Source organism: Castor canadensis, chromosome 11 (genome assembly GCF_047511655.1).
Source record: "Castor canadensis chromosome 11, mCasCan1.hap1v2, whole genome shotgun sequence".
In the NCBI taxonomy this organism is placed as follows: Eukaryota; Metazoa; Chordata; class Mammalia; order Rodentia; family Castoridae; genus Castor; species Castor canadensis.
Window position 1 is genome coordinate 127884687 of NC_133396.1, and position 26487 is coordinate 127911173.

The 26487-nt window shown below is 47.2% G+C and overlaps 1 protein-coding gene across 5 annotated transcripts in view; it reads left to right on the forward strand.

Moving 5' to 3' along the window:
• Nucleotides 1-3809: 3809 nt before the first annotated feature.
• Nucleotides 3810-26487, forward strand: part of Pik3c2b (phosphatidylinositol-4-phosphate 3-kinase catalytic subunit type 2 beta) — a 67153-nt gene continuing 44475 nt past the window's right edge. The window contains exons 1-3 of one of the 5 annotated variants that reach the window (XM_074048553.1): nt 3811-4250; nt 15456-15581; nt 25189-26208. In XM_074048553.1, the coding sequence (XP_073904654.1) occupies nt 25276-26208 (933 nt within the window). In that variant the 5' untranslated portion in view covers nt 3811-4250; nt 15456-15581; nt 25189-25275. Of the gene's footprint in view, nt 4251-4343; nt 4584-15455; nt 15582-25188; nt 26209-26487 lie in introns of those variants that run through there. The other 4 variants (XM_074048554.1, XR_012439033.1, XM_074048552.1 and 1 more) reach the window with 4 other exon arrangements.

The following is a 26487-nucleotide window of genomic DNA, read 5'->3' on the forward strand; positions in this document are numbered from 1 at the left end:
CACTGTCCCTATCTTGCAAACCCCCCGACCATGACCTAACATTTTACACCTGGGCTTCCAAAGGCTACAGAGGAAGAGGAGGAAAACGTTCAGATTAAAGCCATGTCGTTAGAATAGCGAATCCCAGCTGTACCCTCAACTCTGCTAATGCTATGTTCTGTGAGAAGCTGCTGCTCTCAGTCCTTCCTGTGACTTTCTTTTTTTAAGTGTTGAGGACTGAACTAGGGCCCTTAGGTCCTCGACCACTTTATACCCCTCTCATTCTTTCCTGCTGCCATTTTAACCTTAACCCCTTTCCTTAAGTCTTCAACCCACCTTAACCTTCTTTCTCTTAGCAGATTGCTTAGAGATTATCAGGGAGCGACCAGTTCTCTCAAAGTCTAGCCTCAAGTTTACCAATGACAAGTCATCTGCTTGTGCATCTCTCCTCTCAAAGACGTCCCAAGCAACTACACTCCCATATTCCTGGGTCCCCTCTCCTTCCCTGGGATGTTTTTCATTCATCCTCTCTCTCTCTCTTTCCTTGGTCACATCTCTCTCAATCTATGAACATGTTTAATTCTGTCCTATCTTAAAAAGAAAAAAAAAAAATCTCCCTATTGATCCTGCATTTCCTTCAAGCTCCCGCCTTAAAGTCTTCTCTTTAGGTGTCAGGCTTCTGGAATATGTCTTTTATATTTAAGCCACTGGAACCTGGTTTCACTGTGACTGCTCTCATGTCTCAGGTAACAAAGGACATTTTCTAGCCTTTCCCTCCTGATGTCCTCACCGCATTTGTGCTATCATTCTTTCCTGACAACCTCCATTGTACTTTCTCACATTCTGGTCTCCAGGTTTTCTCCTATCTCTCTGGTTTTTCTTGATTTCTTTTGTAGCCCTCTTTCTTCCTCTGTATGACCACCTGGGTGACCCTATGCTATAATGTCACTAAGCATCTGTAAACTATAGTCCAACATTGATACCACTTGTTCACAGCTCTACTTTGAGTTTAATTTCATGTCATCTGCCTACTAGACATCCCCACCTAGATATTACAGAAGCACCTCAAGTCCAACACTCATGATTGCTCCCCCAACACCTGGGTCCTGTCTTACTAATAGTCCCTAACTTAGGGAATGCACCCCCTGCTACCAATTCCTAAGTTATCAAGAGGAGAGTGATTCAGAATTCCCCTCCCCACCAACAAACACACACATGCTCCTTACTCTAAATACACTGTCGAATACTGTTTATTTGATGTGCTATCTCCTGTTCCTTTTCATCTCTGCTAGTCTTGAGATTCCCTAATCTTGTGGCCAGAATGTAGCCATGGCCTTCCATGGCTGTTTCACTCCCAGCCTGCATTCCTGACCTGTATCAGCCAGGTCCTAGTGGGGAGCAAATGGCACACTCCAATTTGAGAGGTAATTTGAGAAGAGTTCAAAAAAAGAAAAACAATAATACAAAAACAAAGGCTGGGGTGTAGCTCCATGGTAGAGCCCTTGTCTAGCATATTGGAGGCCCCAGGTTCACTCCCCAGCATTGCAATATACATCAATATACATGGATACTTCCATCTCCAAAGGGAGTGATTATCTGAAACAAGGGAGACAGAGGGAAGGGAAAGGAAGATAAGAACTTTGGTTGAGGGTGGCAGCCAGCCCCTTGGTGACCAGCCCCTTCCTCCCCCCCCATTGGCTAACCCCCAATAAGAAGCCAGAGGACAGGAAGGATTTGCAGGGGAAAGGGAAAGGCATGCAGCACATCTTCCAAATCCTCTTCTATGATATGCCAGAAACTCCCCAGTTCCATTTGTCCACACTCAGGTTCCCTGTCACCTACAAAATCTAAACTTTTGGACATGCACTGGTTTCTTTTTACCTATTTTTTCTCCTTACCAAAATGCATTATAAAGGCGTCGAGCTGGTCTTCCAGCCAGCTCCCCAGGATTATCTCCTGTTAGTTTTCCACTTTAGTCCATTCTCCAGCATGGAACCACCAATGGCCGCCATTCTACTCTGTTGTCTGGACTGCTGAGCTCGGCCTGATCAGAGTAAGCTGTCATGGATATTCATACTGTGAGCAACTCGGAAAGAGCAAGTGAACAAACAGATCTGTGTAACCTGTGTGCCTCGTGAGGATCAGGAATAGCATCCCATACTGAGGGCAGGCTGCTTACCGTTGTCAAAACATGTCTGTTAGTGTCTCTCCCATAGGCTTCATGCCAGCCTAGAGTGGCAGATGAGGGCAATGTCATTTTATTTATTAATTAGTGCTGGGGTACATGTGCTCTACCACTGAGCACCCAGCCCCTTGATGCTATTGTTGCTCAGAGAGGGAAATGGATTACATAGGGTCGCATGGCAGTGAGTAGAGACACACAAACTAGGTCTTTCCTCTCTCAGGTTTCTCCTCACCCAGGGCTGCTTATAATTAAATTGCATTTATCCAGATTTTACTTTATATGACAACAAAACAATATCCCAAGAAATCCTTTCGCAGTACTAGGGACTGAACCCAGGGCCTCACACATCCTAAGCAAGAATTCTACCACTTGAATCCAGCCCCTGAACTCACTTCTTTTTTTTCTTTTGCGGCACTGGGGCTTGAACTCAGTACACCTTGAGCCACTCCACCAGCCCTTTTTTTCTGTGTGTTGGGTTTTTTTCAAGATAGGGTCTTGTGAACTATTTGCCTGAGGTGGCTTTGAACTGTGATCCTCCTGATCTTTGCCTCCCCTATGTAGTACTTCCTCAAGTTACTCAAATTCTCTTCCCAAGAGATAGTTATTTATCTTCTTATTGGGTTCTAGACTCTCTTTCAAGTACATAATTCTACAACTCTAGTATTGTCTCCTGGAGAATTCTGCTCAGGATTGTTGCAGTTTCATATTAATGAGAAAAAATTTAAAGATCCCACATCTTTTTTAATTCTGATTTTTTTTTTTTTTTAAACTCTAGTGAACCCACGACAGACTGGAGTGGTAGCATCTTAAATGTTTCCTTGAGGCCAGGCAAGGGGAAGCTTGGCAGCTGTTTCCATGGGAGCCTTGGCTGGGGAGCTGTGGCCATTTGAGCAAGACAGTGTGGCTTGAGACCAAGAGGCAGAGGACCAGGTGTTGATCTTCACAGTGTGACAGGCTAGAAAAAAAGAAAGGAAGGACGGCAGCAGAAGAGCACTAGGTCCACGTTTGAGGAAAAGGTACTTGGAGATCAGAGATCATAGCTATTATGCAAATGAGGAGCTGGCCAAGTTTTGGGCGGAGCCTCTAGGAAAACTGCTTCTGGAGACCAGTACTCGTAAAAAGGTACCCAGTGTCAAATTTTGGAATGTAACATATTGTATGAACATGTTTTTGGTTTTTTTCCTACCTGAGTTGGGTTACAGGATCCTCTGCTTCCCCTCCCCCCTTAGGTGGGAAAGAGTGTGAAGTGCCAAGACAGCCTCCCCCACCTACACCTCCCTCCTCAAGGAAGGGTTTTTTCCGGCATCACTAGCATAATTATGGGGATATTCCTGAATATATAACTGAACCTCCGCCCTGTGTCACTTCTAGCAGAATGATTTGCCTTGCTTTCATCTGATCCAAAACCAAGGGGTTCCAGCAGGGAAAAGTAGACCATCTGCAAAAACCCTCACGCAAGTGGGATGCGGGAATCCTGGCTCGGGGGTTTGCAGAGCAGCATTTGATGCCAGCGCGTTTCTCTTCCCCCACGCACGGTGCGGAGGGCGGGAGAAGAGAGGGCCAGCGAGCGAGCGAGCAAGCGAGCGAGGGAGGTGGGGAGGGAGCGAGGGAGGGGAGATCGCGGCCGGGGTTCCCGCCGCCGCCGCCCCGCCCTCGGCTCGCGGCGATTCAGCGTTGCGGCTGGAGCAGGCGGCGGGGCGGCAGTCTGTCCAGGCCGGGTCTGGCCGAGCCTCGCGTCGGCGTGCAGTGCGCCGGCTGTCCGGGAGATGGCTTCTCCGCTCTCGCTCGCTGCTCCCGCTATTGTCTCACCCGGGGTTGCCTGATTGCGAGCTCGTGCTTGCTCTCGGCGGAGAGCACCCCCATCCTGGGCTGGTCCTTGCCTCTTTCGCTGCTTGCCCCCTGCTCCGGGGACCCAGGGCCGGCGGGAGGCGGGAGAGGGAAGCGGCCGGGGAGCAGGCGGAGCGCGGCCCGCCGGCCACCCCACATCGCGCTGGTGCAAGGGACGCCTGGAGCAGCACAGCGAGCAGCCCACGTCGCCGAGCTCACCACCCGTCGGGTGTTGCAGCACAGCCCGCAACCAGCGCAGGTAGGACACGCACGCATCCCGGAGCACCAGCCTGGGGGTCTGCAGAGTACCCGCGAGCCGCGGCAGCAGAGGTCAAGGGGCTCCCTCTCCAACATGGCAACAGCGAGGGGCAACAATGGAAGCGCCGAGGCTGCCCCGCGGCGGGCTGAGCGGTGATCGCCGTGCAAGCCGAGCTCCAGCCCCGGCGCCCAGCAGGTTGCTCACCCCCAGCCCCACTGCGCGCCCACAACGCGGGGCCTCGCGGGCCGGGCACCTCCAGCCACCTCCTTCTCTCCCAACACACTTCCTGGCTTCTCAGCTGCAGGGCGATCGGAGCCAACCAACGGCTTTAGGGTTTGTTTATTTGTTTGTTTAAGACGAGAAATAAAAAGCAAAATGTGTCCTAGAGTGGGGGTGATGGGATGGTGCCTTCTCGTGCAGTGGACGAAGAGTCAGCTTCCAGTCTAGGGACTATATACATTTTTTTTTAGGCAGGCAGAGGATAGAATTGGTTTCTCCCTTATAAGGCTACTGCAGCAAAGGGAGACAGTAAGCTTGGAAGAGGGAGAGGGACCCTCAGGCCTGGAGTTCCTCGGCATTCAGGGAAGGCGCTGCTCTCCTAGCCTGTACTTGTCTCCCATTTTCGGCTCCCAACAGCCATGGCTTTGATGTTGGGGGGGTGCAATCACAGCAGGAAGCTCAGACAAGGCTGCCAAGTTGGGGTGGGGAGCCCAGGGGCTTGGCAGGCTCCTGGATTGTGGAAAGAGGTTACCAAATGCATGAGGTTAGTGTACACACCCTAGTTGTCGGAGGTAAAAATGTGTGTGCTTGGAATCTGCCATCATTTTGCTCCTTCAAGCCAACCTTCTCTCCCTCCATCTCCACTTTCTTTGGGAGTCTTTGTGGCCTCCTTGGCCCAGTCCCACCAGTCATGCCTGAGGTGGAATCTCTATTGTCTCTTGCTGCCCCGATGATGTTTTTTTTCCTCAACTCTGTTGGGGAGTTCTGTGTCCTGGGGTGGCTACTCTCAGCAGGCACCAGAGATTCTTTAGCACACAGCTACCCAGGCTCTCAGAATTGAGCCAGTGCTGCCCCTCCTTTTCTAAACTACCTGATTGTCTGGGATATGGCCAAGCAGATGTAAGCAATTTGCACTGAATTCCAGCCCTGAATCCTGAATGAAAACTTATTCTATTGCTGTTCTAGGTTTTGGAAAGATACTAGGAAAAGAAATGGCCCAGAGGTGGCCACCTTGACCCCCAAGTTCTCTCCCTCTCGCCAACTGTAGGAAGGTCTCCCTGAGCACAGAGGCCGTGAGCCTTTGGAATCTGAGCTCCTCCAGAGCCTGGCAGTCCCTTCTGGGGTTGCATCCATGGAAAAATTAAGTCAAGGCACATTTTATAGCTCTGCCTGGCAGCCAGCTTCTGAAGGAGACAGTGGCTCTGAGCCGGCTCCCTAGACCCAGGCTGTAGCTGCTTCTCTTTTGGCTGGTGGGTGAGCCCAAGGTTTGATTTCCATGGCTCTGAGCTTGCTTTGCTGAGTGTGCATGGGTGTGTATGTCTGACTCTGATCAGGCTCTCAGGTCTGGCCAGACGGCAGCTTGTCCATTTTCCTCTCCACTAGAAGTGTGGATGAGGGAGAGTCAAGGACGTGTGTGAGATGAGGGAGAGTCGGTTTATCTAGGTCCTGGGGCATTTTTCTGGGATGCTCCTTTGGACTTGCCTAGTGATCTGGAATGCCTGTGTCTTTGTCATGACCTACTTGTGTTCTAACAAATACTCCACACCCTTGTGGGCCTTTGGTCTCTTCTGGGGTGCCCTCCCCCCACAACCTGGACCCAGTACTTTGCAGTTGTCTCAGATCTGTGGTCCTTCAGCCTAATAGTCTTGTCTGGGCCCCCAGGGAGAAAAATGAGGAAGTTTCTGTTTCCTTTGGGGTTTGTAAAGGGCCATAAAATTCAAGCTCCTGTGCTCCTAGGATGTGAACTTGGACAACACGATATGGGATGGTAGAGAAAGCAGTGTCATGAGGCCCAGGTGTGTGTGTGGGGGGGTTGTTTTTGGATGGTACTAGTGTTTGAACTCAGCCACATGCTAGGCATGCTCCCTACCACTTGAGCTACTCCACCAGCCAGAGGCCCAGTATTGAGTCCTGGTGTAACTTCCTTCCTAGATGCGTGACAATTTGTGAACCTAAGTTTTAGTTTGCATATTTGTAAAATGAGGGGAAAGGTATCTGTGGCTCATACAAGTGTGTAAGGATGAAATACACTCCTTACCATGAAGGGAATGACCTGATGCATGCAAAGAACTTGGAAAACTGCAGCGTACTCTTCAAATGTTGGTTATTCATCTTGGACGGTAGCATCCATCATTAAGGAGGGGCATATGGAGTAGGAAATGTTCCAGAACCTTTCCTTGTGACAATATGAAGGTAACTATTCCTGGGGCATTTCTCTTTAAACATAGTTGACAGAACGGGAACTGGGAAAGGCTGCTTAATCTCTGTAGGAAACTGGGGAAGGACAGACACCTTCCACAGGCTACTACCTATCTACAGGGTAATGCTGAGCTGGCAAATGGTATAATAACTAACACTTTCTGAGGCTACCCAGCTGAGAAATGACAGAGGTGAGATTTGAAGCAGGCACCCTCACTGTATATCCTGTGCTCATATCTCAGTGTCAAAGGTATTGGGTCTCAGAAGAACAGAAAGAAGCAGCAGAATTGTAGAAATCATTTGCATTCCTTGTATGGCCATGAAATGCCACCAGATTGGGACCTGCCTTAAATAATAAACAAGGGTGGGGCCTAGGAGGCTATTTCTTCTGCCCAGCCTCAGTGCACCCAAGTACCTCCTTAATTCCCAGGTGTTTGGGGGGGGGAGCACATACATGTATTCCTTGAGGCTCCTGTTTTACTTGCTTTTCCCTACTTTTTTATTCTATCCCTTCCTTTTGTGGGAGGGAAAGACTTGGATAATCAGATCGAGTCATTTTGCTACCTTCTGGGCAACTCTGGTAGTAGATTTGAGTCTTGGGGAGCCCTGGGAAAATGAAGGCAGATTTCTTGTTATAGTACTTTTTATTGGCTTTACTTTCCATCTGTTCTATAAAGTGAAACTTTAGGGATGACTCTTTTTTTTTTTTTTAGTAGTCCTAGGGTTTGAACTCAGGGCCTCACTCTTGCTAGGCAAGCACCATACTTGAGCCATACCCCCAGTCTTGAGGGATGATTCTTGCATTTCTTATGATTGTACAAAGTGTTAGAACCAGAGAGGACCTTGAAGATGACTTTCTTGAGAAGTGGATCTTCCAAGGTCACAGGGTTACTAGCAACACTGGAAACTGATGCTCACTCCACCGATCACAGTGGAACCAATGAAAGGACCTGCCCTTCTGTCCTTTGGAGTCTTGTGCTAACCCTATAACTGACTTCCTTCCTCAGGAATTCTCTTCACTCAGAACATTGGTGAAATTCACTTACCTCATCACCCCGGTTAAGGGACTGAGGATTCTTCAGCAATGCATTACTTCATCTTCCTGAGCACCTTATAGGAAACCTCACCTAGCATCATATTTCTAAGAGGCAAAGATCATTATTCTTTCCCTTTGTCTGTGTCACTCCTGCACTCTATACCTTTTTCAAAACATGCTTAACTCCCTTCATCCTGGGCCTTCTTCAAACCCTAGTCATTTCGAGACTAAGCATTGGCATCTCAATAGATTTCTCTCCTTTTCAGCAGTTCATCCTACTATGCTTTGCACTTAGGATATGTCACTGCCCCACAGGGCCTGTCCTAGAGGTTAGATTCTATTTCATCTTCTCTTCTCCTTATTGTGGAGGTAGGTGCCGGGCTTGAATGCTGCTCCATACACATAGTTCTTTCCCAACCCCCATGCTCACCGAGAATTAAGTGGAAGCATTCTCACCAACTGAGTCTTTCTCTTTTAGGCTAGTTGTATCCTTTGCAGCAAACCAGAAGGCATAAGGGTGAGGGAGAAAATGAGTAGAGGACAAAGGAGATTCCATTTTGAAGTATTACAGTTTGCCTTGCTGGGTAGAAGAAATAGGTAAGAGTTCTTCTTTTCTGGGTCACAAATTATCCTAGAGCCCAGATAATGGTAATGAGGAAGCCCTGCAGTGGTTGACATTTCCATCACAGACAGCACCCGATACATTTCTGATCTGAATCGATACATTTCTGATCTGAATCGCTGTTAGGTCCTCCATAGTGGAAAGGAAGTTGAAGTGGGAGGAAGCAATTATATGTTCCCAAAGGGCTTTGTAGCCAGGGTGTCAGATTTCCACACTGAGGTCCAGTGATTTTTTTTTTTTTTTAATGGCAGTAGGGTTTGAACTCAAGGTCTCATGCTTGCTAAGCAGGTGTTCTTATTGCTCCAGGCACTCCACCAGCCCTTTTTTGTGATTCGTTTTTTCAAGATAGGGTCTCTTTTACTGTTTTCCCCAGGGCTGGCTTTGAACCGTGATCCTCCTGATCTTTGCCTCCTGAATAGCTAGTATTACATGAGTGAGCCACTGGCACCTAACTCAGATTTTTTTTTAATTAAGAGAAAAATAGGGCTAGGTGCTGTTGGTTCATGCCTTAATCTTAGCTACTCAGGATGTAAAGATCAGGAGCATTGAGGTTTGAAGGCAGCCCCTGGGAAAATAGTTTGTGAAAAGGGTTTGTGGAGTGGCTCAAGTGGTAGAGCACCTGCCTAGCAAGCATGAGGCCCTGAGTTTAAACTCCAGTACCATCAAAAAAAAAAAAATAAAAATAGATCCCCAATAAATGTATACTATTATGATTTAGCTATTAAAAATAATAAGTAATAAAAATCAAAAATTAAATTAGAGAGATAGAGAAAAGAAAAATAAAAAAGAGGAGAGAAATACATAGGTCCTTGACAGGAGAGTTTGAACTACAGAATGGTTTCAGAAAGTTTGCACCTTTTCAGAAGTGTGCTTTTTTTTCTTTTCTTTTTTTTTAAGGGGATGGGGACAGAGCCTCACTATGTCGCTAAGCTGGCCTCAAACTTTTTTTTTTTTTTTTAACTCAGGGCCTTCACCTTGAGCCACTCCACCGGCCCAATTTTTTTGTGATAGGGGTTTTCGAGATAGGGTCTCAAGAACTATTTGCTCTGGCTGACTTCCAACTGCAATCCTCCTGATCTCTGCCTCCTGAGTAGCTAAGATTATAGGCATGAGCCATAAGCACCTGACTGGCCTAAAACTCTTGGTACTCCTGCCTTAGCTTCCTTAGTGCTGGGATTACAGGTGGTTACCCTCATCTCCAGCAGAGATATGTATTTGAAGAGCAGAGGTTTTTTTTGTCTTGTTTTGTTTTCCTTGTGGTACTATGGTTTGAACTCAGGGCCTCATGCTTGTTAGGCAGGCACTCTATCACTTGAGCCACCCCACCCTGAGAGATACATTTTTGAGTATCCTGTAGCAGATGATCCCAACAAAGAGGGCAAAAGTTTAAATGTGTAGAAGAGCACATGATAAACAGTCAGAGGGTTTGCCCATCTGTAATGTTATTTATTTATTTTCTCAGTACTGGGGTTTGAACTCATGGTCTCACACTTGGTAGACAGGCACTCTACCATTTGAGCCACTCAGCCAGCCCTTTTTTGTGTTGGTGTTTTGGAGATAGGATTTCTCAAACTATTTGCCCTGACTGGCTTTGAACTGTGATCCTCCTGATCTCCCAAGTAGCTAGGATTACAGGTGTGAATCACCAGCACCTGGCTGTAATGTTAGCGGTGTGTTAATTTTGTCTCCCCACTCCCCAATCACAGAGGAAATGGATGATATGGATTCTGATAAAATTGTGTCTTCCCCTTTTACAGATGAGAAACTGAGATTTAGCAAGATTAAGAAACATGCCCAAGATTGTACAGCTAATTGGAGAAGAACCTAAATTGGGTTTTTTTTTTTATTTGCAATGCTGGGATTTGAACCCCAGGCCTCGTGCATGGTAGGCAAACCTCCTACCATGGATCTGTTACACCCACAGATCTAGGCCCATTTGAATCTAGGTTAGTATACCTCCAGAACCTGTGTTCCTTCTGTGCTGTGTTGAAGGGACCTATTAAAAAAAAAAAAATGTCAAGGGGACCAAGGTCCTGCATGAGGTGGACCTTTCCCAAGAGCCAGGTGACCACACAAAGGGCTGTCGAAGTCATTTCTGGGAAAGGATATACTCACAAAGTGTTAAGTCTGTCAGATAATGAAAAAAAGGAACTCGTTCATTTATTCATTCATTCAACAAATGTTGTTTTGAGTGCTTGCCAGTGACTTTAGGTACTTCTTTTTTTCCTTTTTCTTCTTCTTTTTTCTCTTTTGTGCTGAAGATTGAACCCAGGGCATTGTGCATGCTAAGAAAACACTCTGTCACTAAAATACAGCCCCCCTAGACTTTAGGTACTTCCAATGACTGGGGCAGACAGCCTCCCAGAAATTGTCATTGAGTGGAGAAGACAGGCAAGTAAATAAGCTATGGTGGGGGAAATATGGCATGCTTTGTGAACTCATAAGTGGGGCGTTTTGGTGGTCAGATCTCTTGAAGGAAGTTGTTAGCTGAGATCTGAACAGGGAGTAGGAATTGAGGCAGGATGGGGAACGAAGTGTGTGGTGTGAGCTGAAAGTAGCTGAATCCGCCCAGAGCCATCAGTGGAGTTGGACTCTTACCACTAGGTATTGAGGTACGCACTGACTCTCTTCTAAGTGTGCAGAGTGAAGGAGACATGCAGTCCCCGTGATCATGGAGTTCATGTTCTGAGATAACTGTTCACTAAGAATACGTTAAACCAAGCTTTATTTTACTGACTGCATTCTACCCTGGTAAATGAGGGAATTACTCGGAGATGTACTTTGGCTGAACTCAAGGAAAGTGTGAGAAGGACTCTCATGATCTTCCTATGGGTGAGGTGGAGTAGAGACGCTCGGTTAATTTTTCATTCAACAGAAGCATCCTCGGTGCCTGTGCACATTCATTCTTACATCTATTCGTTCCTCAAACGAAGGCTAGTGACAGTTCAGATGGTGGTAAGAATATGGTTGTGGATCCCTTGGGTTCAAAGCCTGGCTCCATCACTTATAAGCTGTATGACCCTGGGAAGGTCACTTAATTTATCTGTGTTTTAGGACTGGGGATTGGCTCAGTCGTAGAGTGCTTGCCCAGCATGGGGGAGACCCTGGGTTCCATCCCCAGCACCAACAAAAAATAAATAAATGAATGATCATGCTTCATGACCTGTGAAGATAGGTAAAATAGGGAGAGAGAATAGTACCTGAGGTAATTAATGAAGTATATAGAGTAATGGCTGATTTGTACAAATGGTGGTTCAGCAGCTGATGGTTGTTACAGTTATTTTCTCATCCCTCAAAGGCATGTTTGTGCTAAATCTAGGGATACAATCGTGAATCCAGTGTGCTCTCTGACTTGAGAGAACCTCATTGTACCCCACTCCTACCAAATGCAGGTGAGTGGGTAAATTTCTTCATGGAGGTAGGTGATGAGTGGATTATGATTTGGTGCTCTGAGAGTTAGTTTAATCTAGGCAGCATTTCACAAAAATATAGAAATTTGGAAGTCTCTAAACTCTGAGACTCTGGTAAATACTATGGGGTGTCTACCTGGAAAAATACATTACAATTTTGCTTTCAGAACTTCTGCTCCTATGTCAGAGGTGTTGGTCAGATCACCCTCAGAGCACAGTATTTTTTTTTTTTGTAGTAAAAATAATAGTAGTAAAGTTTATTAGGAAAGAAATTTAGTATAATAGGATAAAAGTGGAGGGAAATGGGAAAAAGAGAGACTCCAGAGCACAGTGTTTAGAAGTTCTGTGATGAACATGTACCTTGTGTGAAACACTGTTGGCCTGGCACACCTGTAATCCCAGCTACTCAGGAGGCAGAGATCAGGAGGATCAAGGTTGGAAGCCAGCCCCAAGTAAATAGTTTGGGAGACCCTATCTTGAAAAAACCCATCACAAAAAAGGGCTAGTGGAGTGGCTCAAGTGGGAAGAGTGCCTGCCTAGCAAGTGTGAGGCCTTGAGTTCAAGCCCCAGTGCCAAAAAAATAAAAACATTGTGCTGAAGCCAGGGTTCCATCCCCAGCACTGCAAAAACAGACAAATAAGCAACAAAAAAACAACATTGTGCTAAGTATAATGTGGGAGACATGATAATAAGAGGTAATTATCCTTAAGATTAGTGGGCCAATGTTTATAAAAATGCTTTGTAACTATAAATATCTACACAAATAAAAAGGGTTTTTTTCTTGTTGTTATTATTCTAACACTAGTAGGGATAACACAAAACAACACACAAATGCAGTAGGACACATTAAACTTTTTTTTTGGGGGGGGGGAGTACTGGGGTTTGAACTCAGAGCCTCATGCTTCTTAGGCAAACACGCTACCAGATGACCCACTCCACCAGCCCTACATTAAACATTTTCCAAAATTCACTGTTGGTCAGAAGACCTGAATGCAGGCTGTAGTATAAGGCAGGCATTTGTAGAGAGCAGAGTGGGAACCAGTGGAGGAACCAGCATGAGTGCAGGTTTGTAGGAAAATTTGAGGCCCTCTGATGGAGACTATTACCCATCAGATTCTAGGGAGTGCAGGCAATTGGACTGAACTCCATGTGGAGGTTCTGAGATCTGATAAGGGAGGGGAGAACTGTTTTCCTTAGAAGAATGACATGAGCACAGCTGCCCAATAGGAAGACTGTCCTGGCAACAAAGAGCAGATATTAGGGGGCCAACAATGAAGTCCGACTAATTAGGGGGCTAGCTCAGACATTCAGGAATGAGAAAGGAATGGTAATTTTTGTGATACCCAAGAAAATAATTTTTCAGGTAAGAGAATAATTATTTGGATAAGAGAGATGGAAAATAATTTTTTGTGCTTTTTGTAAACCATTTCATTTAATAAAAGCCATCAGAAGCTTGAAAAGAAACAGACCAATTTAAGAGAGGCTGGAACAGGAAGGCCAAGTCTTCCTTCCCCAGAGGATTTTAAAAATGGGGGAGAGATTGAGAGAGAGAGAGAGAGACCCGAGATGACTCAGGCTTAGACAAGCACTGGAGGAGGAGTCCACACGCCTGGACTCCACCCATGGTCCCACCTCTCCCACTGACCAGCTGTGTGGATTCAGGAAAGTCATCTCCCTTCTGGTCATTGGTTCTCTTATCTATAAAACTTTGTTTCGTTTGCTTGTTTATGCTTGTGTGTATGTGTGTGTATGTTGGATATTGAACCCAGGGTGCTTAGGGTCTTTTCTTTGAGTTGCCTGGGAGAGTGAATTTCTGAAGTGTGGAGGGAGATTGTTGCTGCTGTGTTCTGGAATAATTGCCACCATCAGTGTGAACATTGTGGTGGTGAGCCTGGGTTTCTGTGTCAGGATGGGAAAAAGATGAATTTTGAATTTACACAAGTTTCAGTTTAACTCTTGATCCTATCATTTCCAGGTTGTGTGACCATGGGCAAATCACACAATCCCTTTCCTGTTTTCTAGAAATAATGTGGATAATAATATCTACACTTAAGGTCTGCTGTGAGGATTAAATAAAACAATACCTGGCACAAGATACCAAAGAAATTAAAAGTCCTATTTCTGTCCTTCTATTTCTGTAAGGCTGTATTCATCCAGCCTCCCTCCCTTCTCCCACCTCCCTTTCACCAAAACAGAATGCAATGCCCTCAGTCCAGGCCCCACAGGCTGGACTGCAATGTACCAAATACAGACTTTGCAGCTGGCATTAATATGCATTGTAAAGGTATTTTAGCCCAGCTCCTATGGATTCTTGGCTCCAGTATGCCAGCCCATAAACTCATACCCTGGGTACACTCATCTAGCCCTGTCAGCTGATCCCTGCTGAGAAAGGCCTCTGACTGTTGCTCACCTGGGAAGCCCTGGGGAGGGGCACATGGGCAAGGGCCCCATGAAGGAGGAGCTTGTGACAATGATTACTGAGCTAGGTGGTTCCACACCCTTCTTCTAAGCGTCCTTTTTTGCCAAGTATAGACTTGGATTCTGACTTAGGGAAATTGGGGGAGAGGAGAGGGGAGAAAGGCTTGGGGAAGTTCTGAGGATTTGGAGTGGTATGGAAAGAAAAGGAGAGGGACCAGACACTTAGTGGCAGCCAGGCTTTGAGGCTTTGAGAGTTAGGTGTGAATGGGAAACAAGGCCTGGCAGGCTGTACATGCAGATGAGTGGGGCTGAGGAGAAACTGCAACATGACCAGGATTATGCTGGCTGACCTGGGGAGTCCTGCATGATCAGGCACCATCAGTACCCCGCCTACCATCCCCTCCCACTCCCTCCTCTAAGTGTCCCCTTGTTGTTTGGAGATTCTGGGGGCATTCAGAGGCTCCCAGGAGAGTATCTCACTTCTGAGTCTCTCGTAGGGCCGTGCATCCCCAGTGGGTTTTAATTTCTCCATGGACCTGGGTAAAGTAGAATCCTTGGTCAGCCCTCTGGTTCAGTGTCCTTGCCTAACCCAGAGCAGGATATCCTTTGGGGCTGATACCATTTCCAGCTGGGAAATGGCATGGTCACTGGGGAAGGTCTGGTGGCCACCTGGTTTTGGCTGAACTGAGAATAGCTGGAGGAATCAGTGACTCAAAGGGACAGGCTGCCTGGTGGGTAGTGCTAGGGGGGTCCATTCTAGAGGGGCAGAGATTCCAGCTCAGGAGCTGAAACCCGGAGGTCTATACCAGAGATCCGCCCCGCCTGCCTCTTAATGAATCATTCCTCCCAGCCAGGTGTCTAGGACCTGGTGGGGTGGGCACCACTCCCCTCACACTCTGCTCTTTAAATGCAAGTGGCCCTGGAGGGACTCACACCTCAGGCCTCTAACACCCCTTTGTAAATTAGCACCAGAGATTTGGTGGTGTTCTGTTTTGGGTTTTTTTTCTGGACTGAAAATGGGGGCTACTTGTGAGCTGGTTTCCTTTTCTTTTCCCACCTTGGTCTGTGAGGACCCTGTAGCTGGCTGCCCCTGGGCCTGCCAGAGGGCCTGGAGGTCTTTGGGTGAAGGTCCTCTTGGGTCTGCCCAAGTCTCTTGGCTAGCATTCTCTTACCTTGGGTGCTTTCCTGGCTGTGGGCCTGCCAGAGCATGGCATGCTGAACCAGAGAGAAGGAAGTGTCTGCTTGGGAAGGGCCTGAGCTGCCCTTGGGGTTGGGATGACCTGTTTTCCCTTTTCTTCCAGGTTCAACCTTTTATCTACTTTTCTCAGATTTCTTTGCCAAGGACACTATAAGGATGTGGTCTCATGGGTCTAGGCGGCTCCCTTTCTTCTTCCAGAGAGCTGATAAGGAAATGAGTTAGCTGGAGGGTACGTATGGAGGGGCAGTCCTGGGGTGTGGGAAGGTAGGGGTGTAGAATATATGGGACTATGTAGAAGGTGTATGTTGGGAGTGGGGGGAAAGATGTAAGAGGGTATAGGGTGTGTGGGCAGGTATGTGTGTGAGGGGCATAGGGTTGGGAAGGTGGAGAAGTATAGGGATTGTGGGGTGGTGTGAGGGTATAGGGTGTGTATGGAGAAAGGGATGAGGGGTAAGTATGCAGTAGGGGAGGGATGAAGCATGTGTATAGGGTGTGGGGAAAGGTGTGGTGTGTAGTAGTGTAGGGGAAAGAGGTGGGGTGTTGTGCTGAGTTTGGGATTCTCATGGCTTTGGGTTCCTGAGAATGACTATAGTCCATCAGGATTATTTTGATCTGGGGAGTTAGCATTAAGTGAAATACTCAATTCTATGATCAGACCACATGTCTACATTGCTGATTTAGGAAGCCATGGTGCCAGAAGGACAGTAGGGAAGTCTCAGGGACATGTGGTACAGAGCCTCCTATCCAGAGTGGGGAAATGAGCTTGCCCTGACATGGTTTAGGAACTGGTTGGCACCTCTGCCTGTTCCCATGGATGGCTGACTCGGCCCTCAGCCCTTTTCTGCTTGACTTCCTTTGGCCCTCCTCAGAGCCAAGCAGGTGGCAGTCAGCTGCTGGCAGCCCACTGCCCACAGAGCCTGCTCCTGCTCCTGCCTCCCACAGTAGGCTTCCAGGCAGTCACCCCTAACCTTCCCACAGACAGCCCCACCATTGGGGACTACTGGCTGCCTTCTCTACTCTGTATGTGGGATCATCCTGTGTACCATCCCTCCTTCCTCCCAGCCCCAGGGCTCTAGCACATCTGAGTGTGTGCTTATGGTGGGAAAGCCCAGGATTGGGACCAATGGGTTCTGAGAATCACCACCATAGTAGCCTCCTCAGATCTCTGAGTCCTTCCTAGCTCATCAGTGGCTTGTTGTGGGACCCAGGGCAGTCACTTTCACTTAAGGGGCCTCAGTCTCCTCACCTGGCATTCAGAAGGAAGATAACTTGTCAGATATCTGAGAGAAGTTGCTATTAGAAAACACTCAGGGAATTACCATTGAATGGATGGAGACACTCGCTAAAGAAAAAAGGGTCGGCCCCCAGCAAAGATGCCCTCCTCCTTCCAGAGGATGGTCTTCTGGCATTGTTGGTTGTCTTCTTGCCAATCCCATGTCTCTACAGTTACCCTGATGTCCATCTTTACCGCCTTGCCTGGGGTTGGGCCTTAATTAGGCACACCCTTCAGTACTGCCTCCTTGCTCCATGCTAACACTGGTGGACATGGTGAACCATCATGGGGACATGGCGAGTCCTCCAGCCCCCAGTGGCACAGTGAGGTGGATCCTGCTTTGCCCCTCACTGTTCCCTCTGGCAAAGCCTCCAGGCAGAACAGGCCTTGTCAGTCTGTCTGTCCTCACTTGGATGGCCTGGCTGTGGGGGAGCGGCTGTGGGGGAGCAGCTTTGACCTGCTTTCTGGACTCTGTTTCATGAATTGGCTTCCTCCAGCGAGTTTTCCCCACCCCCTCAGGAATCCTGGAGAACTGGATTCCACAGGGCATGAGCTGGGAAAGCTGGACCTAGACTGGAGGTGATAGGTGACAATCTAGATCCTGCAGGAGGCCTGTTTGCAGGAAGCAAGCTGTGTGTTGAAGCCAGCTGAAAAGGAGGATAGCAGATAGAAAGGCAAGGGATGAAGAGAGTTACTGGGTCCTGTCCTCCATGAAACCCATTTTCTGTGTCTCTCTCCAGAGAGGGAGCACCTCAACTTCTGTCTTGCATAGCACCTTCATAGAGAGGAGAGTTCCAGGAGTCACTGTTTGGAAGTGTATCGGTGGTGTTTGTATTAGGGATGGAGTGGTGGAAAACTGCATGTGATAATACACAGGCGTCCCCTCTGCTGGGGGCCATTGTTGGTAAGGGGAAGTCATTGTGTGACTTTCCTTGTCCCTACCATCCTGTCCTACCACCCTTCTCTGGAGGCAGAAGAAGCTGGAGGAGTCTGTTTGCTCCTCAGAGGAAACCCAGGGCTGAACTGAAGAAGGGCTGGTTTGGGGAGCTGCAGTGAGTGAGGGAAGACTAGAGGGAAAAAGCAGGAGGTGTGGACCAGAGAGAGGAGATGTGGCTGTGCTGGCTTCTGGGATAATTCATGGGTTAGAAATCCACATGCTGCCAAGACTTTTCTCTCCACTTTGCCAAACATTCCATTCAGCTGGTTTCTATCTCCGGGTCCCTGGCCTTGCCATCTAAGTTGCTGGCTCTAGAGAAAGGAACGTTTTGGAAGGAGCCACGAGCTGCCTTATCTCTTCCATCCCTGTCTCTCCTACTCAGAGGCCAGATTCTGCAGGGCATATGGTGGAAGCTGTGTTCTGTGTGTGTCTGTGTAAATAGAACAAAATGCACAGATAGTTTCTGAGTTGGCATCAGGGACGCTGGGGGTTCTGAATCGAAGCCAGTAGCGTGTACAAATCAGTCTCTAACCATGTCTCATGGCTGCCTAGCACCTTTCTCTCTGCTTGTCTAGGACCTTTGGTTTCAAATTAGTGGTGAGTCCAGGGCACATGTAGTGAATAGAGGAATAGAATGTAAGTCCTGGTAGGAAACCGTGCGCTGTGTGGAGATGCTTTAATTTGGCTAAGAGAACACTAGAGAGGGAAATGGATAATATCCTCACATTTAGAGCTCAGTGATCACTGAACAGAAGAATATAGGCTAGATAAGAGAAAGACCTTGTTGGTGCATGTGTTCAATAATGGGCCAGCCTCAAAGGATTATAGAGCTGTATGAACCCTTTGTGTTTAAATAAGGAAGCAGAGATGAGGTGCACATCTGTTGGAGGCAGGGAGCTGGCCTTGACCTTCTTTGATGTACTTCCTGTGAGAGGAGTTAGATGCCTGGCAGCAGGTGTGGTGATGTTCCCTGTTCAGCTGGGATTAAGGAGCAACAGGTGGAGCAGAGAGCAGGTATGTGGTGTGAAGTGTGAGGCATGGGTTTCTGACTGCAAAACCAGTGGGATTTTGGGTGTGCATAAGTGTGGGTGTGGGGGGATGGATAGAGGCAGAGGTCCTCTCTGGAAAGAAAAATCTGGATGCTAAAAGGATTAAATTCTTCCATCCTCCAGCCAAAAGACCCTTGACTATCCTGAGGGGAGGTGCTAAGAGTCCCTTCCCAAGGCAGTGCTAGAACTGAGTTCTCTTCCCTGAGTAAAAACTACTAAAAGTTGGGATACCCAAGGCCCCCCCAGGTTGGAGGTGAGCTTCAGACCTTCAAATTTTCACCATCTTGCTTGAGGGCTTTCCATCTTCTGCACCCAGTGGATGGCCAGGCTATACAGGGCCTCCCTGCTTTATGTCCTAGGGGCGATCAAATTATTCATGCATATGTCTATCACCTGGTACACCCCCTGGAATTGTGCCAAAATCATCCGGGTACTCAGCAGCCAAAGGATCCAGTTCTGTGGCTCAGCATGTGTGAAGGAGATGATTCAGACCCTTAGGCTCTTCAAGTCCTGAGCAGAACACCTTTGATATGTGTCGCCTTCCAGCGAGCCAGGAAGCTTCTCTACCTACTGGCCACAGGAGTGCCTAGAGCCCTGCCCTCGGGCCTGGGTTCATGGGTTCACAGGAGGGAGGGCCTCTTCTTTCCACCCTTTGACTCTGACCCCACTGCCTCCCTGCCAGTCCCCAGTCATCTGTGGGCAGCTGTGAGGAGTGCGTTTGGTGCCTGCTGCTGCTTGGACCCAACCTGCTTGTCCATAAGCATGTTCTCTTCCTTCACCAGCTGACTGCCTGGTGCTACTTCGGGTCCCTTTATTCAGTTCTTGTCTTCCTGAGGGTTCTGACACTCTCATCTTTGGGGTCAAACCTGACTGCACATCAAATCACCTGAGGGGCTTTTGAATCATATGGAGTCCAGGCTCTGAATCAGAGCCTCCAGGGGAGGGACTAGAAATTTCTGTGTTTGAAAAACTTCCCCTATGACAATTGCAGGCATTCAAGTGTGAACTATGTACTAGGTCATGATATTGTGTCAACACTAAATTTTATAGGTGTGCTGAGGACATTGTGTTTATATAGGATAATGTCCTGGCTCTTGGGGGAATTCAGACTGAAATATTTAGAGGCAAAGTGTTTGCATCTTACTGTCAAATGATTAAGCAGAAAAAAGTACAAATTAGCAGGTGGGGGCAGGAAACTGACTGTAACTGACCTTTCAGACTATTTCCATCTGTTCTCTGAGAGATGAACACCAAGAGAGAACACAGACAGGCCACCAAGGCGTACAACTCCAGGGGCACCGTCCACTTTGTTTCTTTGCTACCTCTCTCTGGATGGTTGGCAAAGTAGCAAAGACACCCTCCTTCTCCCTCTTCTGAGACCTACCTATCTTCTTTTCTTTTTTTGGTGCTAGGATAAAACCTAGGGCCTTTCGTAGGCTGGGCAAGTGCTCTACCATTGAGCTACATCTTATTTATCAACCCAGCAGAACTGGCTGAGAGGGAACTGAATTGGGGAAAGGAGAGGCTGGAAACATAAGACCTGGGTTATTAAAACACTTAGTCCCTCCCGCCTGGAAGATGAAATGTGGTGTTGAGTTCTGAGAGGAAACCAGCTCACTCTGCCTCAAGGTCTTTGGGACTGGTCGCTACCTCCTTTACTCCTCCAGGTTTCCTCTGTGTCTGGCTACTGCTCTCTGAACCCTCTCTTCGTCTTGGAGGTGGCTCTCTTATTCCTGTAGGGGATGCTGTTTGTCCTATCTCCTCACTGCATCCCAGTCTCTCGGCATCAGGTTGAGCTGAGTGTTCAGCCTTTTGGAAGGAGCAGCTACTGGAGTGATCCTAGGTGTGAGATTGGTCAGTGGGCTGGGTTTCCTTCCCTGAATGACTCAGACAGTCTAGTGGTGTTCTGGCCCAGAGCCAGTGGGATGGTGTTTATAGGGGGCAGCTCATCTTCCCTGAGCCTGCTTGGATCACCCTTGGCTTTTACTTCTGTTTCCTATGACTTTGCAGTCTTCTGAGAATCATTTTCATTTTAGGGAATCAAAGACCCTCAAGAATTTTGTATGGTTTTCTTGTCTACCTGTGAGCTGCCTTAAGATGCTACACCCAACCCAGTTAGTTTTGAAACCAAGTCCTATATATGATGTACTCTACAGAAGGACACCACCTGTGTCCTGGTCACCTATCTTCCTTATCTAAAAGTTCTCATTGCTAGAAGCCTTTGCCCTTATGTTCTGGTCAGAACATTCTTCTCAGTGGAAATGAGGTAAATTTGGAATTTGAGGAACTTAGAGGGTGTGAAAGATGCATAAACATGTAATTTTAAGTACATATTTTAAGGGCATGTTTGAGATAAATACAGGCGGATGTTGGGAGCAAAGAGAGGAGGTCCAATCTGGGAGTCAGAGAAGACTTCCTGAAGATGATCTCTGAGCAAAGTCCCAGAAGGGGGAATGAGAGTCACAAGTTTAATAGGACCGGGAAGAGCATGCTCAGGAAAAGGAAGTATTTGAACCAAGCAACAGAGGTGTCAGATACACTGTAATGAATGGTTGGAGATGAGAGGGAGATGGGGGCCAGTGATAAAGACTTTGTAGAGTAGCAATGAAGAGAGAGCCATTGAAGGTTTCTGATCAGATTCACACTTTAGAGCCTCAGGCTGCTGGTAAAGATCGGTAGGAGGAAGGACTGTTAGGAGGCTCTTTTACTGCCCAAGTGAAAGTGAGAGATGATACTATTGTATGGCCCAGGTGAAAGTGATAGAAGATAGGGCTTGAATTAGGACGGGCAGTTAGGATAGAAGGACATACTATCTCTGGGAAGCATTGAAGAGGAAAAATCTGCAGGCCCTGGTGATTGGTTGTGGGGCTTAGGGTTTCTAACTTGGGTGACCTGGTGGTGCTCAAGGGTTCCTGGGGAGTCAGGAGGGAGGAGCAGGAAAGGTGGTGTTTCCGTTTGGGCCATTTGGATTTTTCTATATGGGTGGGTACATGAACTAGAAGGAAGGATACATATTTGTAATCGTCAACATAGGAGTGGTACTAATAGGAAACAAGAACAGATGAGACTGTCAAGCAGAGGGTTAGAGAGTTATCAAGGGGCTGAGAATGGAAGCCTGAGCCGATACCAACATTACAGGGGTGGACAGAGGAAGAGGACAAAGAGGGAGGTGGAGGACAAGAAAGGAAATGGCATCATGTAAGCCAGGGGGCTGAGGGTGTAGGGAGGAAGGGAATGAGTGGTGTGGAGAGCCAAGTGCCACAGTAACACCTGGGCGTGTGGAAATCCTCCTAAGTTGGGCAGCCTGGGTGATGTTGCTGGAGAAGTTTTCGTGGGATGTTGGGGCAGATGCAAAATTACAGTGAGTTAAAAGGTATGTGGAAAGGAGAATTTGGAACATTAGGTGGTATCTACTCTCTCATGAAATTTGACTGAGAAGGGGAGGAAGAACAGAGGGCAAAACGCCAAGGCAAGGCATTTAGGGTGTAGGTTTTGTTTTGTTTTTAAGACTGGAAGAGGCATGTCTTTGTGAGTTAGAGCAGAACCAAGTTGAGGAGAAGAGGTTGAAGATTCAGAAGAGGGAAGGAAATCTACAGAACATGATCCCGGAGGTCAAAAGTGGACAGGGCACAAACATGAGAGAATTGTGCCTTACAGGAGGCAGCAACCTGCTCTCCCCTGAGACTAAATGGAAGAAAGTGAGGATGAATGTGGTTCTGGCCTTAGTTTACCTTACAATGGTGCACAGCTAAGGCAAATCTCAACAATCTGCTCATCCCACCTCAGGGATGAGAATACATGGTCATTCTCTAGATTAAAAGGCTTAAGCCAGGTTAGGGTATAGCTCAGTGGTAGAGTATTTGCCTAGCATCTCAGTCAGTTGATCTCAGTATTTGTGACATCTCAGTCAGTTGAACTTCGAGCATTTTCTTAGTGTCTCTCATCTGTAAAACTGGAGGACATGTTTTTCTGGGACCAGTTTCCCAGCTCTGGATACCCATTTTTCGGGCATCTCCATCTGCTCATCAAATTCCTTTGGATTTCAAATAGCAAGACTCCCTCAGACCCTATGTGGATTCAGAAGAATTTGTAAGGAAATGAGGAAGAGTGAAGAAACTTAGCAGGCAAGGAAATGAGCAGAGGGCTCCTATGGATACCCTGAGACTGAGCTCCATCTAGTCTGTCTTTGGGGACCTGCTTCCTGAGTATAGTAGTTGACAGATCCACCAAGCCAGCCATGACTCAGGTCTGGGTTCTGAGCCTGTGCCTGGCAGATGCACTGGGGTCCTCTGAGGGCTCCTCAGCTGAAGGGAGCCTTTCATCCTATTTCGAATCAAATGGAACTTACCATTCAAGAATATACCTGGAGCCAGGTGTCTGTGGCTCACGCCAGTAATCCTAGCTACTTGGGAGGTAGAGAACAGGAAGATTGTGGTTCAAGGCCAGTCTGGGCAAACAGGTTGCAAGACCCTATCTGGAAAACACAAAACAGAACTGTTGGGGTGGCTCAAGTGGTAGAATGCCTGCCTAGCAAGCTTGAGGCCCTGAGTTCAAACCCCAGTACTGCAAAAAAAAAAAAAAAAAAACCAAGCAAGCAAACAAAAAAGAATCTACCTGAAATGCAACCCCCTTATATTACTAATGTATGCTAATTCAAAAACAAAATAGAAAGTAAAATGATCTATCTGAGGGCTAGGGGCATGGCTCAAATGGTAGAGAACTTTCCTAGCAAGTGCAAGTCCCTGAATTCAAATCCCAGGACTGTAAAAAGAAAAAAAAAAAAAAAGATCTGATGATAAACCACTTGCTTTGCAAGTGCAAAGTCCTAAGTTAAACCCCAGCCCTCTCCCCGCCAAAAAAATCTATCTGGACCCTTTTTCTGTTGTTATTTTCAACTTTGTAATTATGACAAATAACATGTTTCATATGCTTGGTAGCCCTTGGGTGAAACCATACAATAGAAGGAACGATTTCTGCTGATTTTGTGAAGTAGTGAACTTCTCAGCTGCTGGTGTCAAGGGTTAGAAGTGACTGCTTTACACTCCCCTCCCCAACCTAATCACAGACACAGAGATCCCTGGTTCTCAGCTGTGCTAGGAGTAGAATCTAGGAAGTAAAAAAAGGTAAAATAAAATACCATTACTTTATCACAGGTCAATTAAATTAGAGTCGCTTGAGAGTGTGTGGGTTTTAGTACTTTTTTAAAAGTCTCCTTGTATTTCTGATGTGCAGCTGGATTGGGAACCACTGGGCAGACTAACCTTGTCACTACAAGGTTTTGCTCAGTGGCTCTCGACTTTTCATGTCAAGACTTTTGAAGGAGAGGGCTGCTTGCAGCTAAAGACAGCTTCCCAAGGGTCCTGTCTGGCATCCTAAAGGCCAAGGATCAACATGTGTGTACATCAGTACTCTAACAGACACCACATCTCACCTGTTAGTGAACTTTGAATAATTATCAGATTTGTTTATTAGGGCTCTGTTGTATTTTCATTTATAGCTTTATTAAGGTTCAGGTAGCCTGTACTAAACTGCATATATTTAAGGTATGTGGTTTGGTAAATTTGACATATGAGCATACTGGTGAAACCTTCATCACCATCAAGACAATAAACAGGTTGGGTGATGATGTAGCTCAGTGGTAGAATGCTTGTCTACCATGCATGGAGACCCTGGGTTTGATTCCCAGCACTGGAAAAACCAAAAAAGAGAATGAACATATTCATCACTGTCAAAAGCTCCCTTAAGCCCTTGGAAATCTTTCCCTCATTCTACTCCTTCCCCAGATAACCATGGCTTTTTGTCACTGTAGATCATTTTGCATTTTCCAGAATTTCATGTAAGTGGAATATGCATCTGGCTTATTTTGTTATTATTTCATCTGGGCTTCCTTTCTTCAGCATAGTTAATTGGAGATTCATCCATGTTTTAGCTGAGTAGTATTCAATGGTAGACATACCGCACTTTAAAAATCCATTTATCTTGTTGGACATTTGAGTCATTTGGGGATGTTACACAAATCAGGCTTCTGTGAATGTTTGGATACATGTCTGGGCGGGTGTGTGCTCTCATTTTTCTTGGAGAAGTAGGAGTAAGATAGTTGAGTCATATGTAGGTTTATGTTTACCTTTGCAAGAGCTGTCTGTTTTCCAAGGTTGTTATATATTCCTACTACTAAATTTTTTTTTGCAATGCTGGTGATGAAATCAGGGCTTCATACATGGTAGGGATGGACTCTGCTAGTGAGCTCTACCCCCCAGCCCTAGACAGCTTTGACTAAATAGGTTTTACTTCTACCTTTTCCTCTTCGCTAATGAAAGGTAATCGTTTTCTTTCCATGGGAGCACATAAGACAGAGCTATATTAGGAGTTAAGATCAAAGATGGAGATGAGTACGTGAGTGGATGGTAGATAAAGTTGTCTTGGTATCTCTCTTTTTTTCTCCCTCCATCCTTCTGTTTGTTTGTTCTTCTGTGGTGGGCACTGAAGAAATAGGCACTGTCCTTGATTTTATGTCACCTACATTAGATAATTGATAAATCTCTTTGTGACTGAATGACATTTTACCCTTTGCCTGCAGGTGTCCAGTCATCATGTGCCAGTCCACCAGACCTGACACTGGCAGGAAGTAGAAGGCTTCTTTGTCTTCTGTGCCCCCACTCTCACCATGTCTTCGACTCAGGGCAATGGGGAACACTGGAAGTCCCTGGAGTCAGTGGGCATCAGCCGCAAAGAGCTGGCCATGGCTGAAGCCCTGCAGATGGAGTATGATGCTTTGTCCCGGCTCAGGCATGACAAGAAAGAGAGCAGGGCCAAGCAGAACACAGAACCCTCTCTCATCAGTTGGGATGAGCCTGCCTTGGATTTCTACAGCAAGCCAGCAGGAAGGCGAAATGACCTCAAACTCTTGCGTGGTCTCTCTGGGTCAGATCCTACCCTCAATTACAACTCCATCTCACCACGGGAAGAGCCTCCCAACCACTGTACCTCCCAGGGTCTCCAGCCTGGCCCAGATCCCTGGCCCAAAGGCTCCCTGTCTGGAGACTATCTCTACATTTTTGATGGTTCAGATGGGGGGCTCTCTTTGTCCCCAGGACCAGGGGATATAGATGGGTCTTGTAAGAAACTGTCCCCACCTCCTCTACCACCCCGAGTCTCTATCTGGGATACACCTCCCCTGCCTCCCAGAAAGGGATCCCCCTCATCCTCCAAGATCTCTCAGCCCAATGACATCAACAATTTTTCTCTGGTTGAACAACCTCCAGGCAAACTCCTGGGGCACCAAATTCTAGAAGAGGAAGAGTCATCAGGAGATGGGGGCCAGGGACGCCTGCTAGGGTCTGTGGACTATGATGGCATCAATGATGCAATTACAAGGCTGAACTTAAAGTCAACCTATGATGCAGAGATGTTGCGTGATGCCACTAGGGGCTGGAAGGAAGGCCGGGGGCCCCTAGACCTTGGCAAGGATACTCCTGGGAAGCCTGTGGCTCGGAGCAAGACCATGCCCCCTCAGGTGCCCCCTCGTACCTACGCCTCCCGCTGTGCCAACCGAAAGAACGCAATGGCTGGCAAGAACCGCCGGATTTCTGCTGCTCCGGTGAGGACCTTGTTGTGTTTCTTCTGTCCCCCTGTCTGTCCCCATGTCATTCAGAAACAAGAACTAGTTCCTCTTTGCTGTTCTAAATCCAAATCTGCCAAGTATCACCCCTTTTAGTCCTTTCCACCTCTCTACTTCTGCCATCCAGACCCTGGGCTCTTGTGGGGCAGAGGCCCAAGGAAGGCTTGATTATAGGGAATGGGGAGGCACACCAGGGATGGTGTAGCTTTTTCTCAGGGTCAAGTTTCTTGGTCAAAACAGCACTTTTGGGGGAGATGT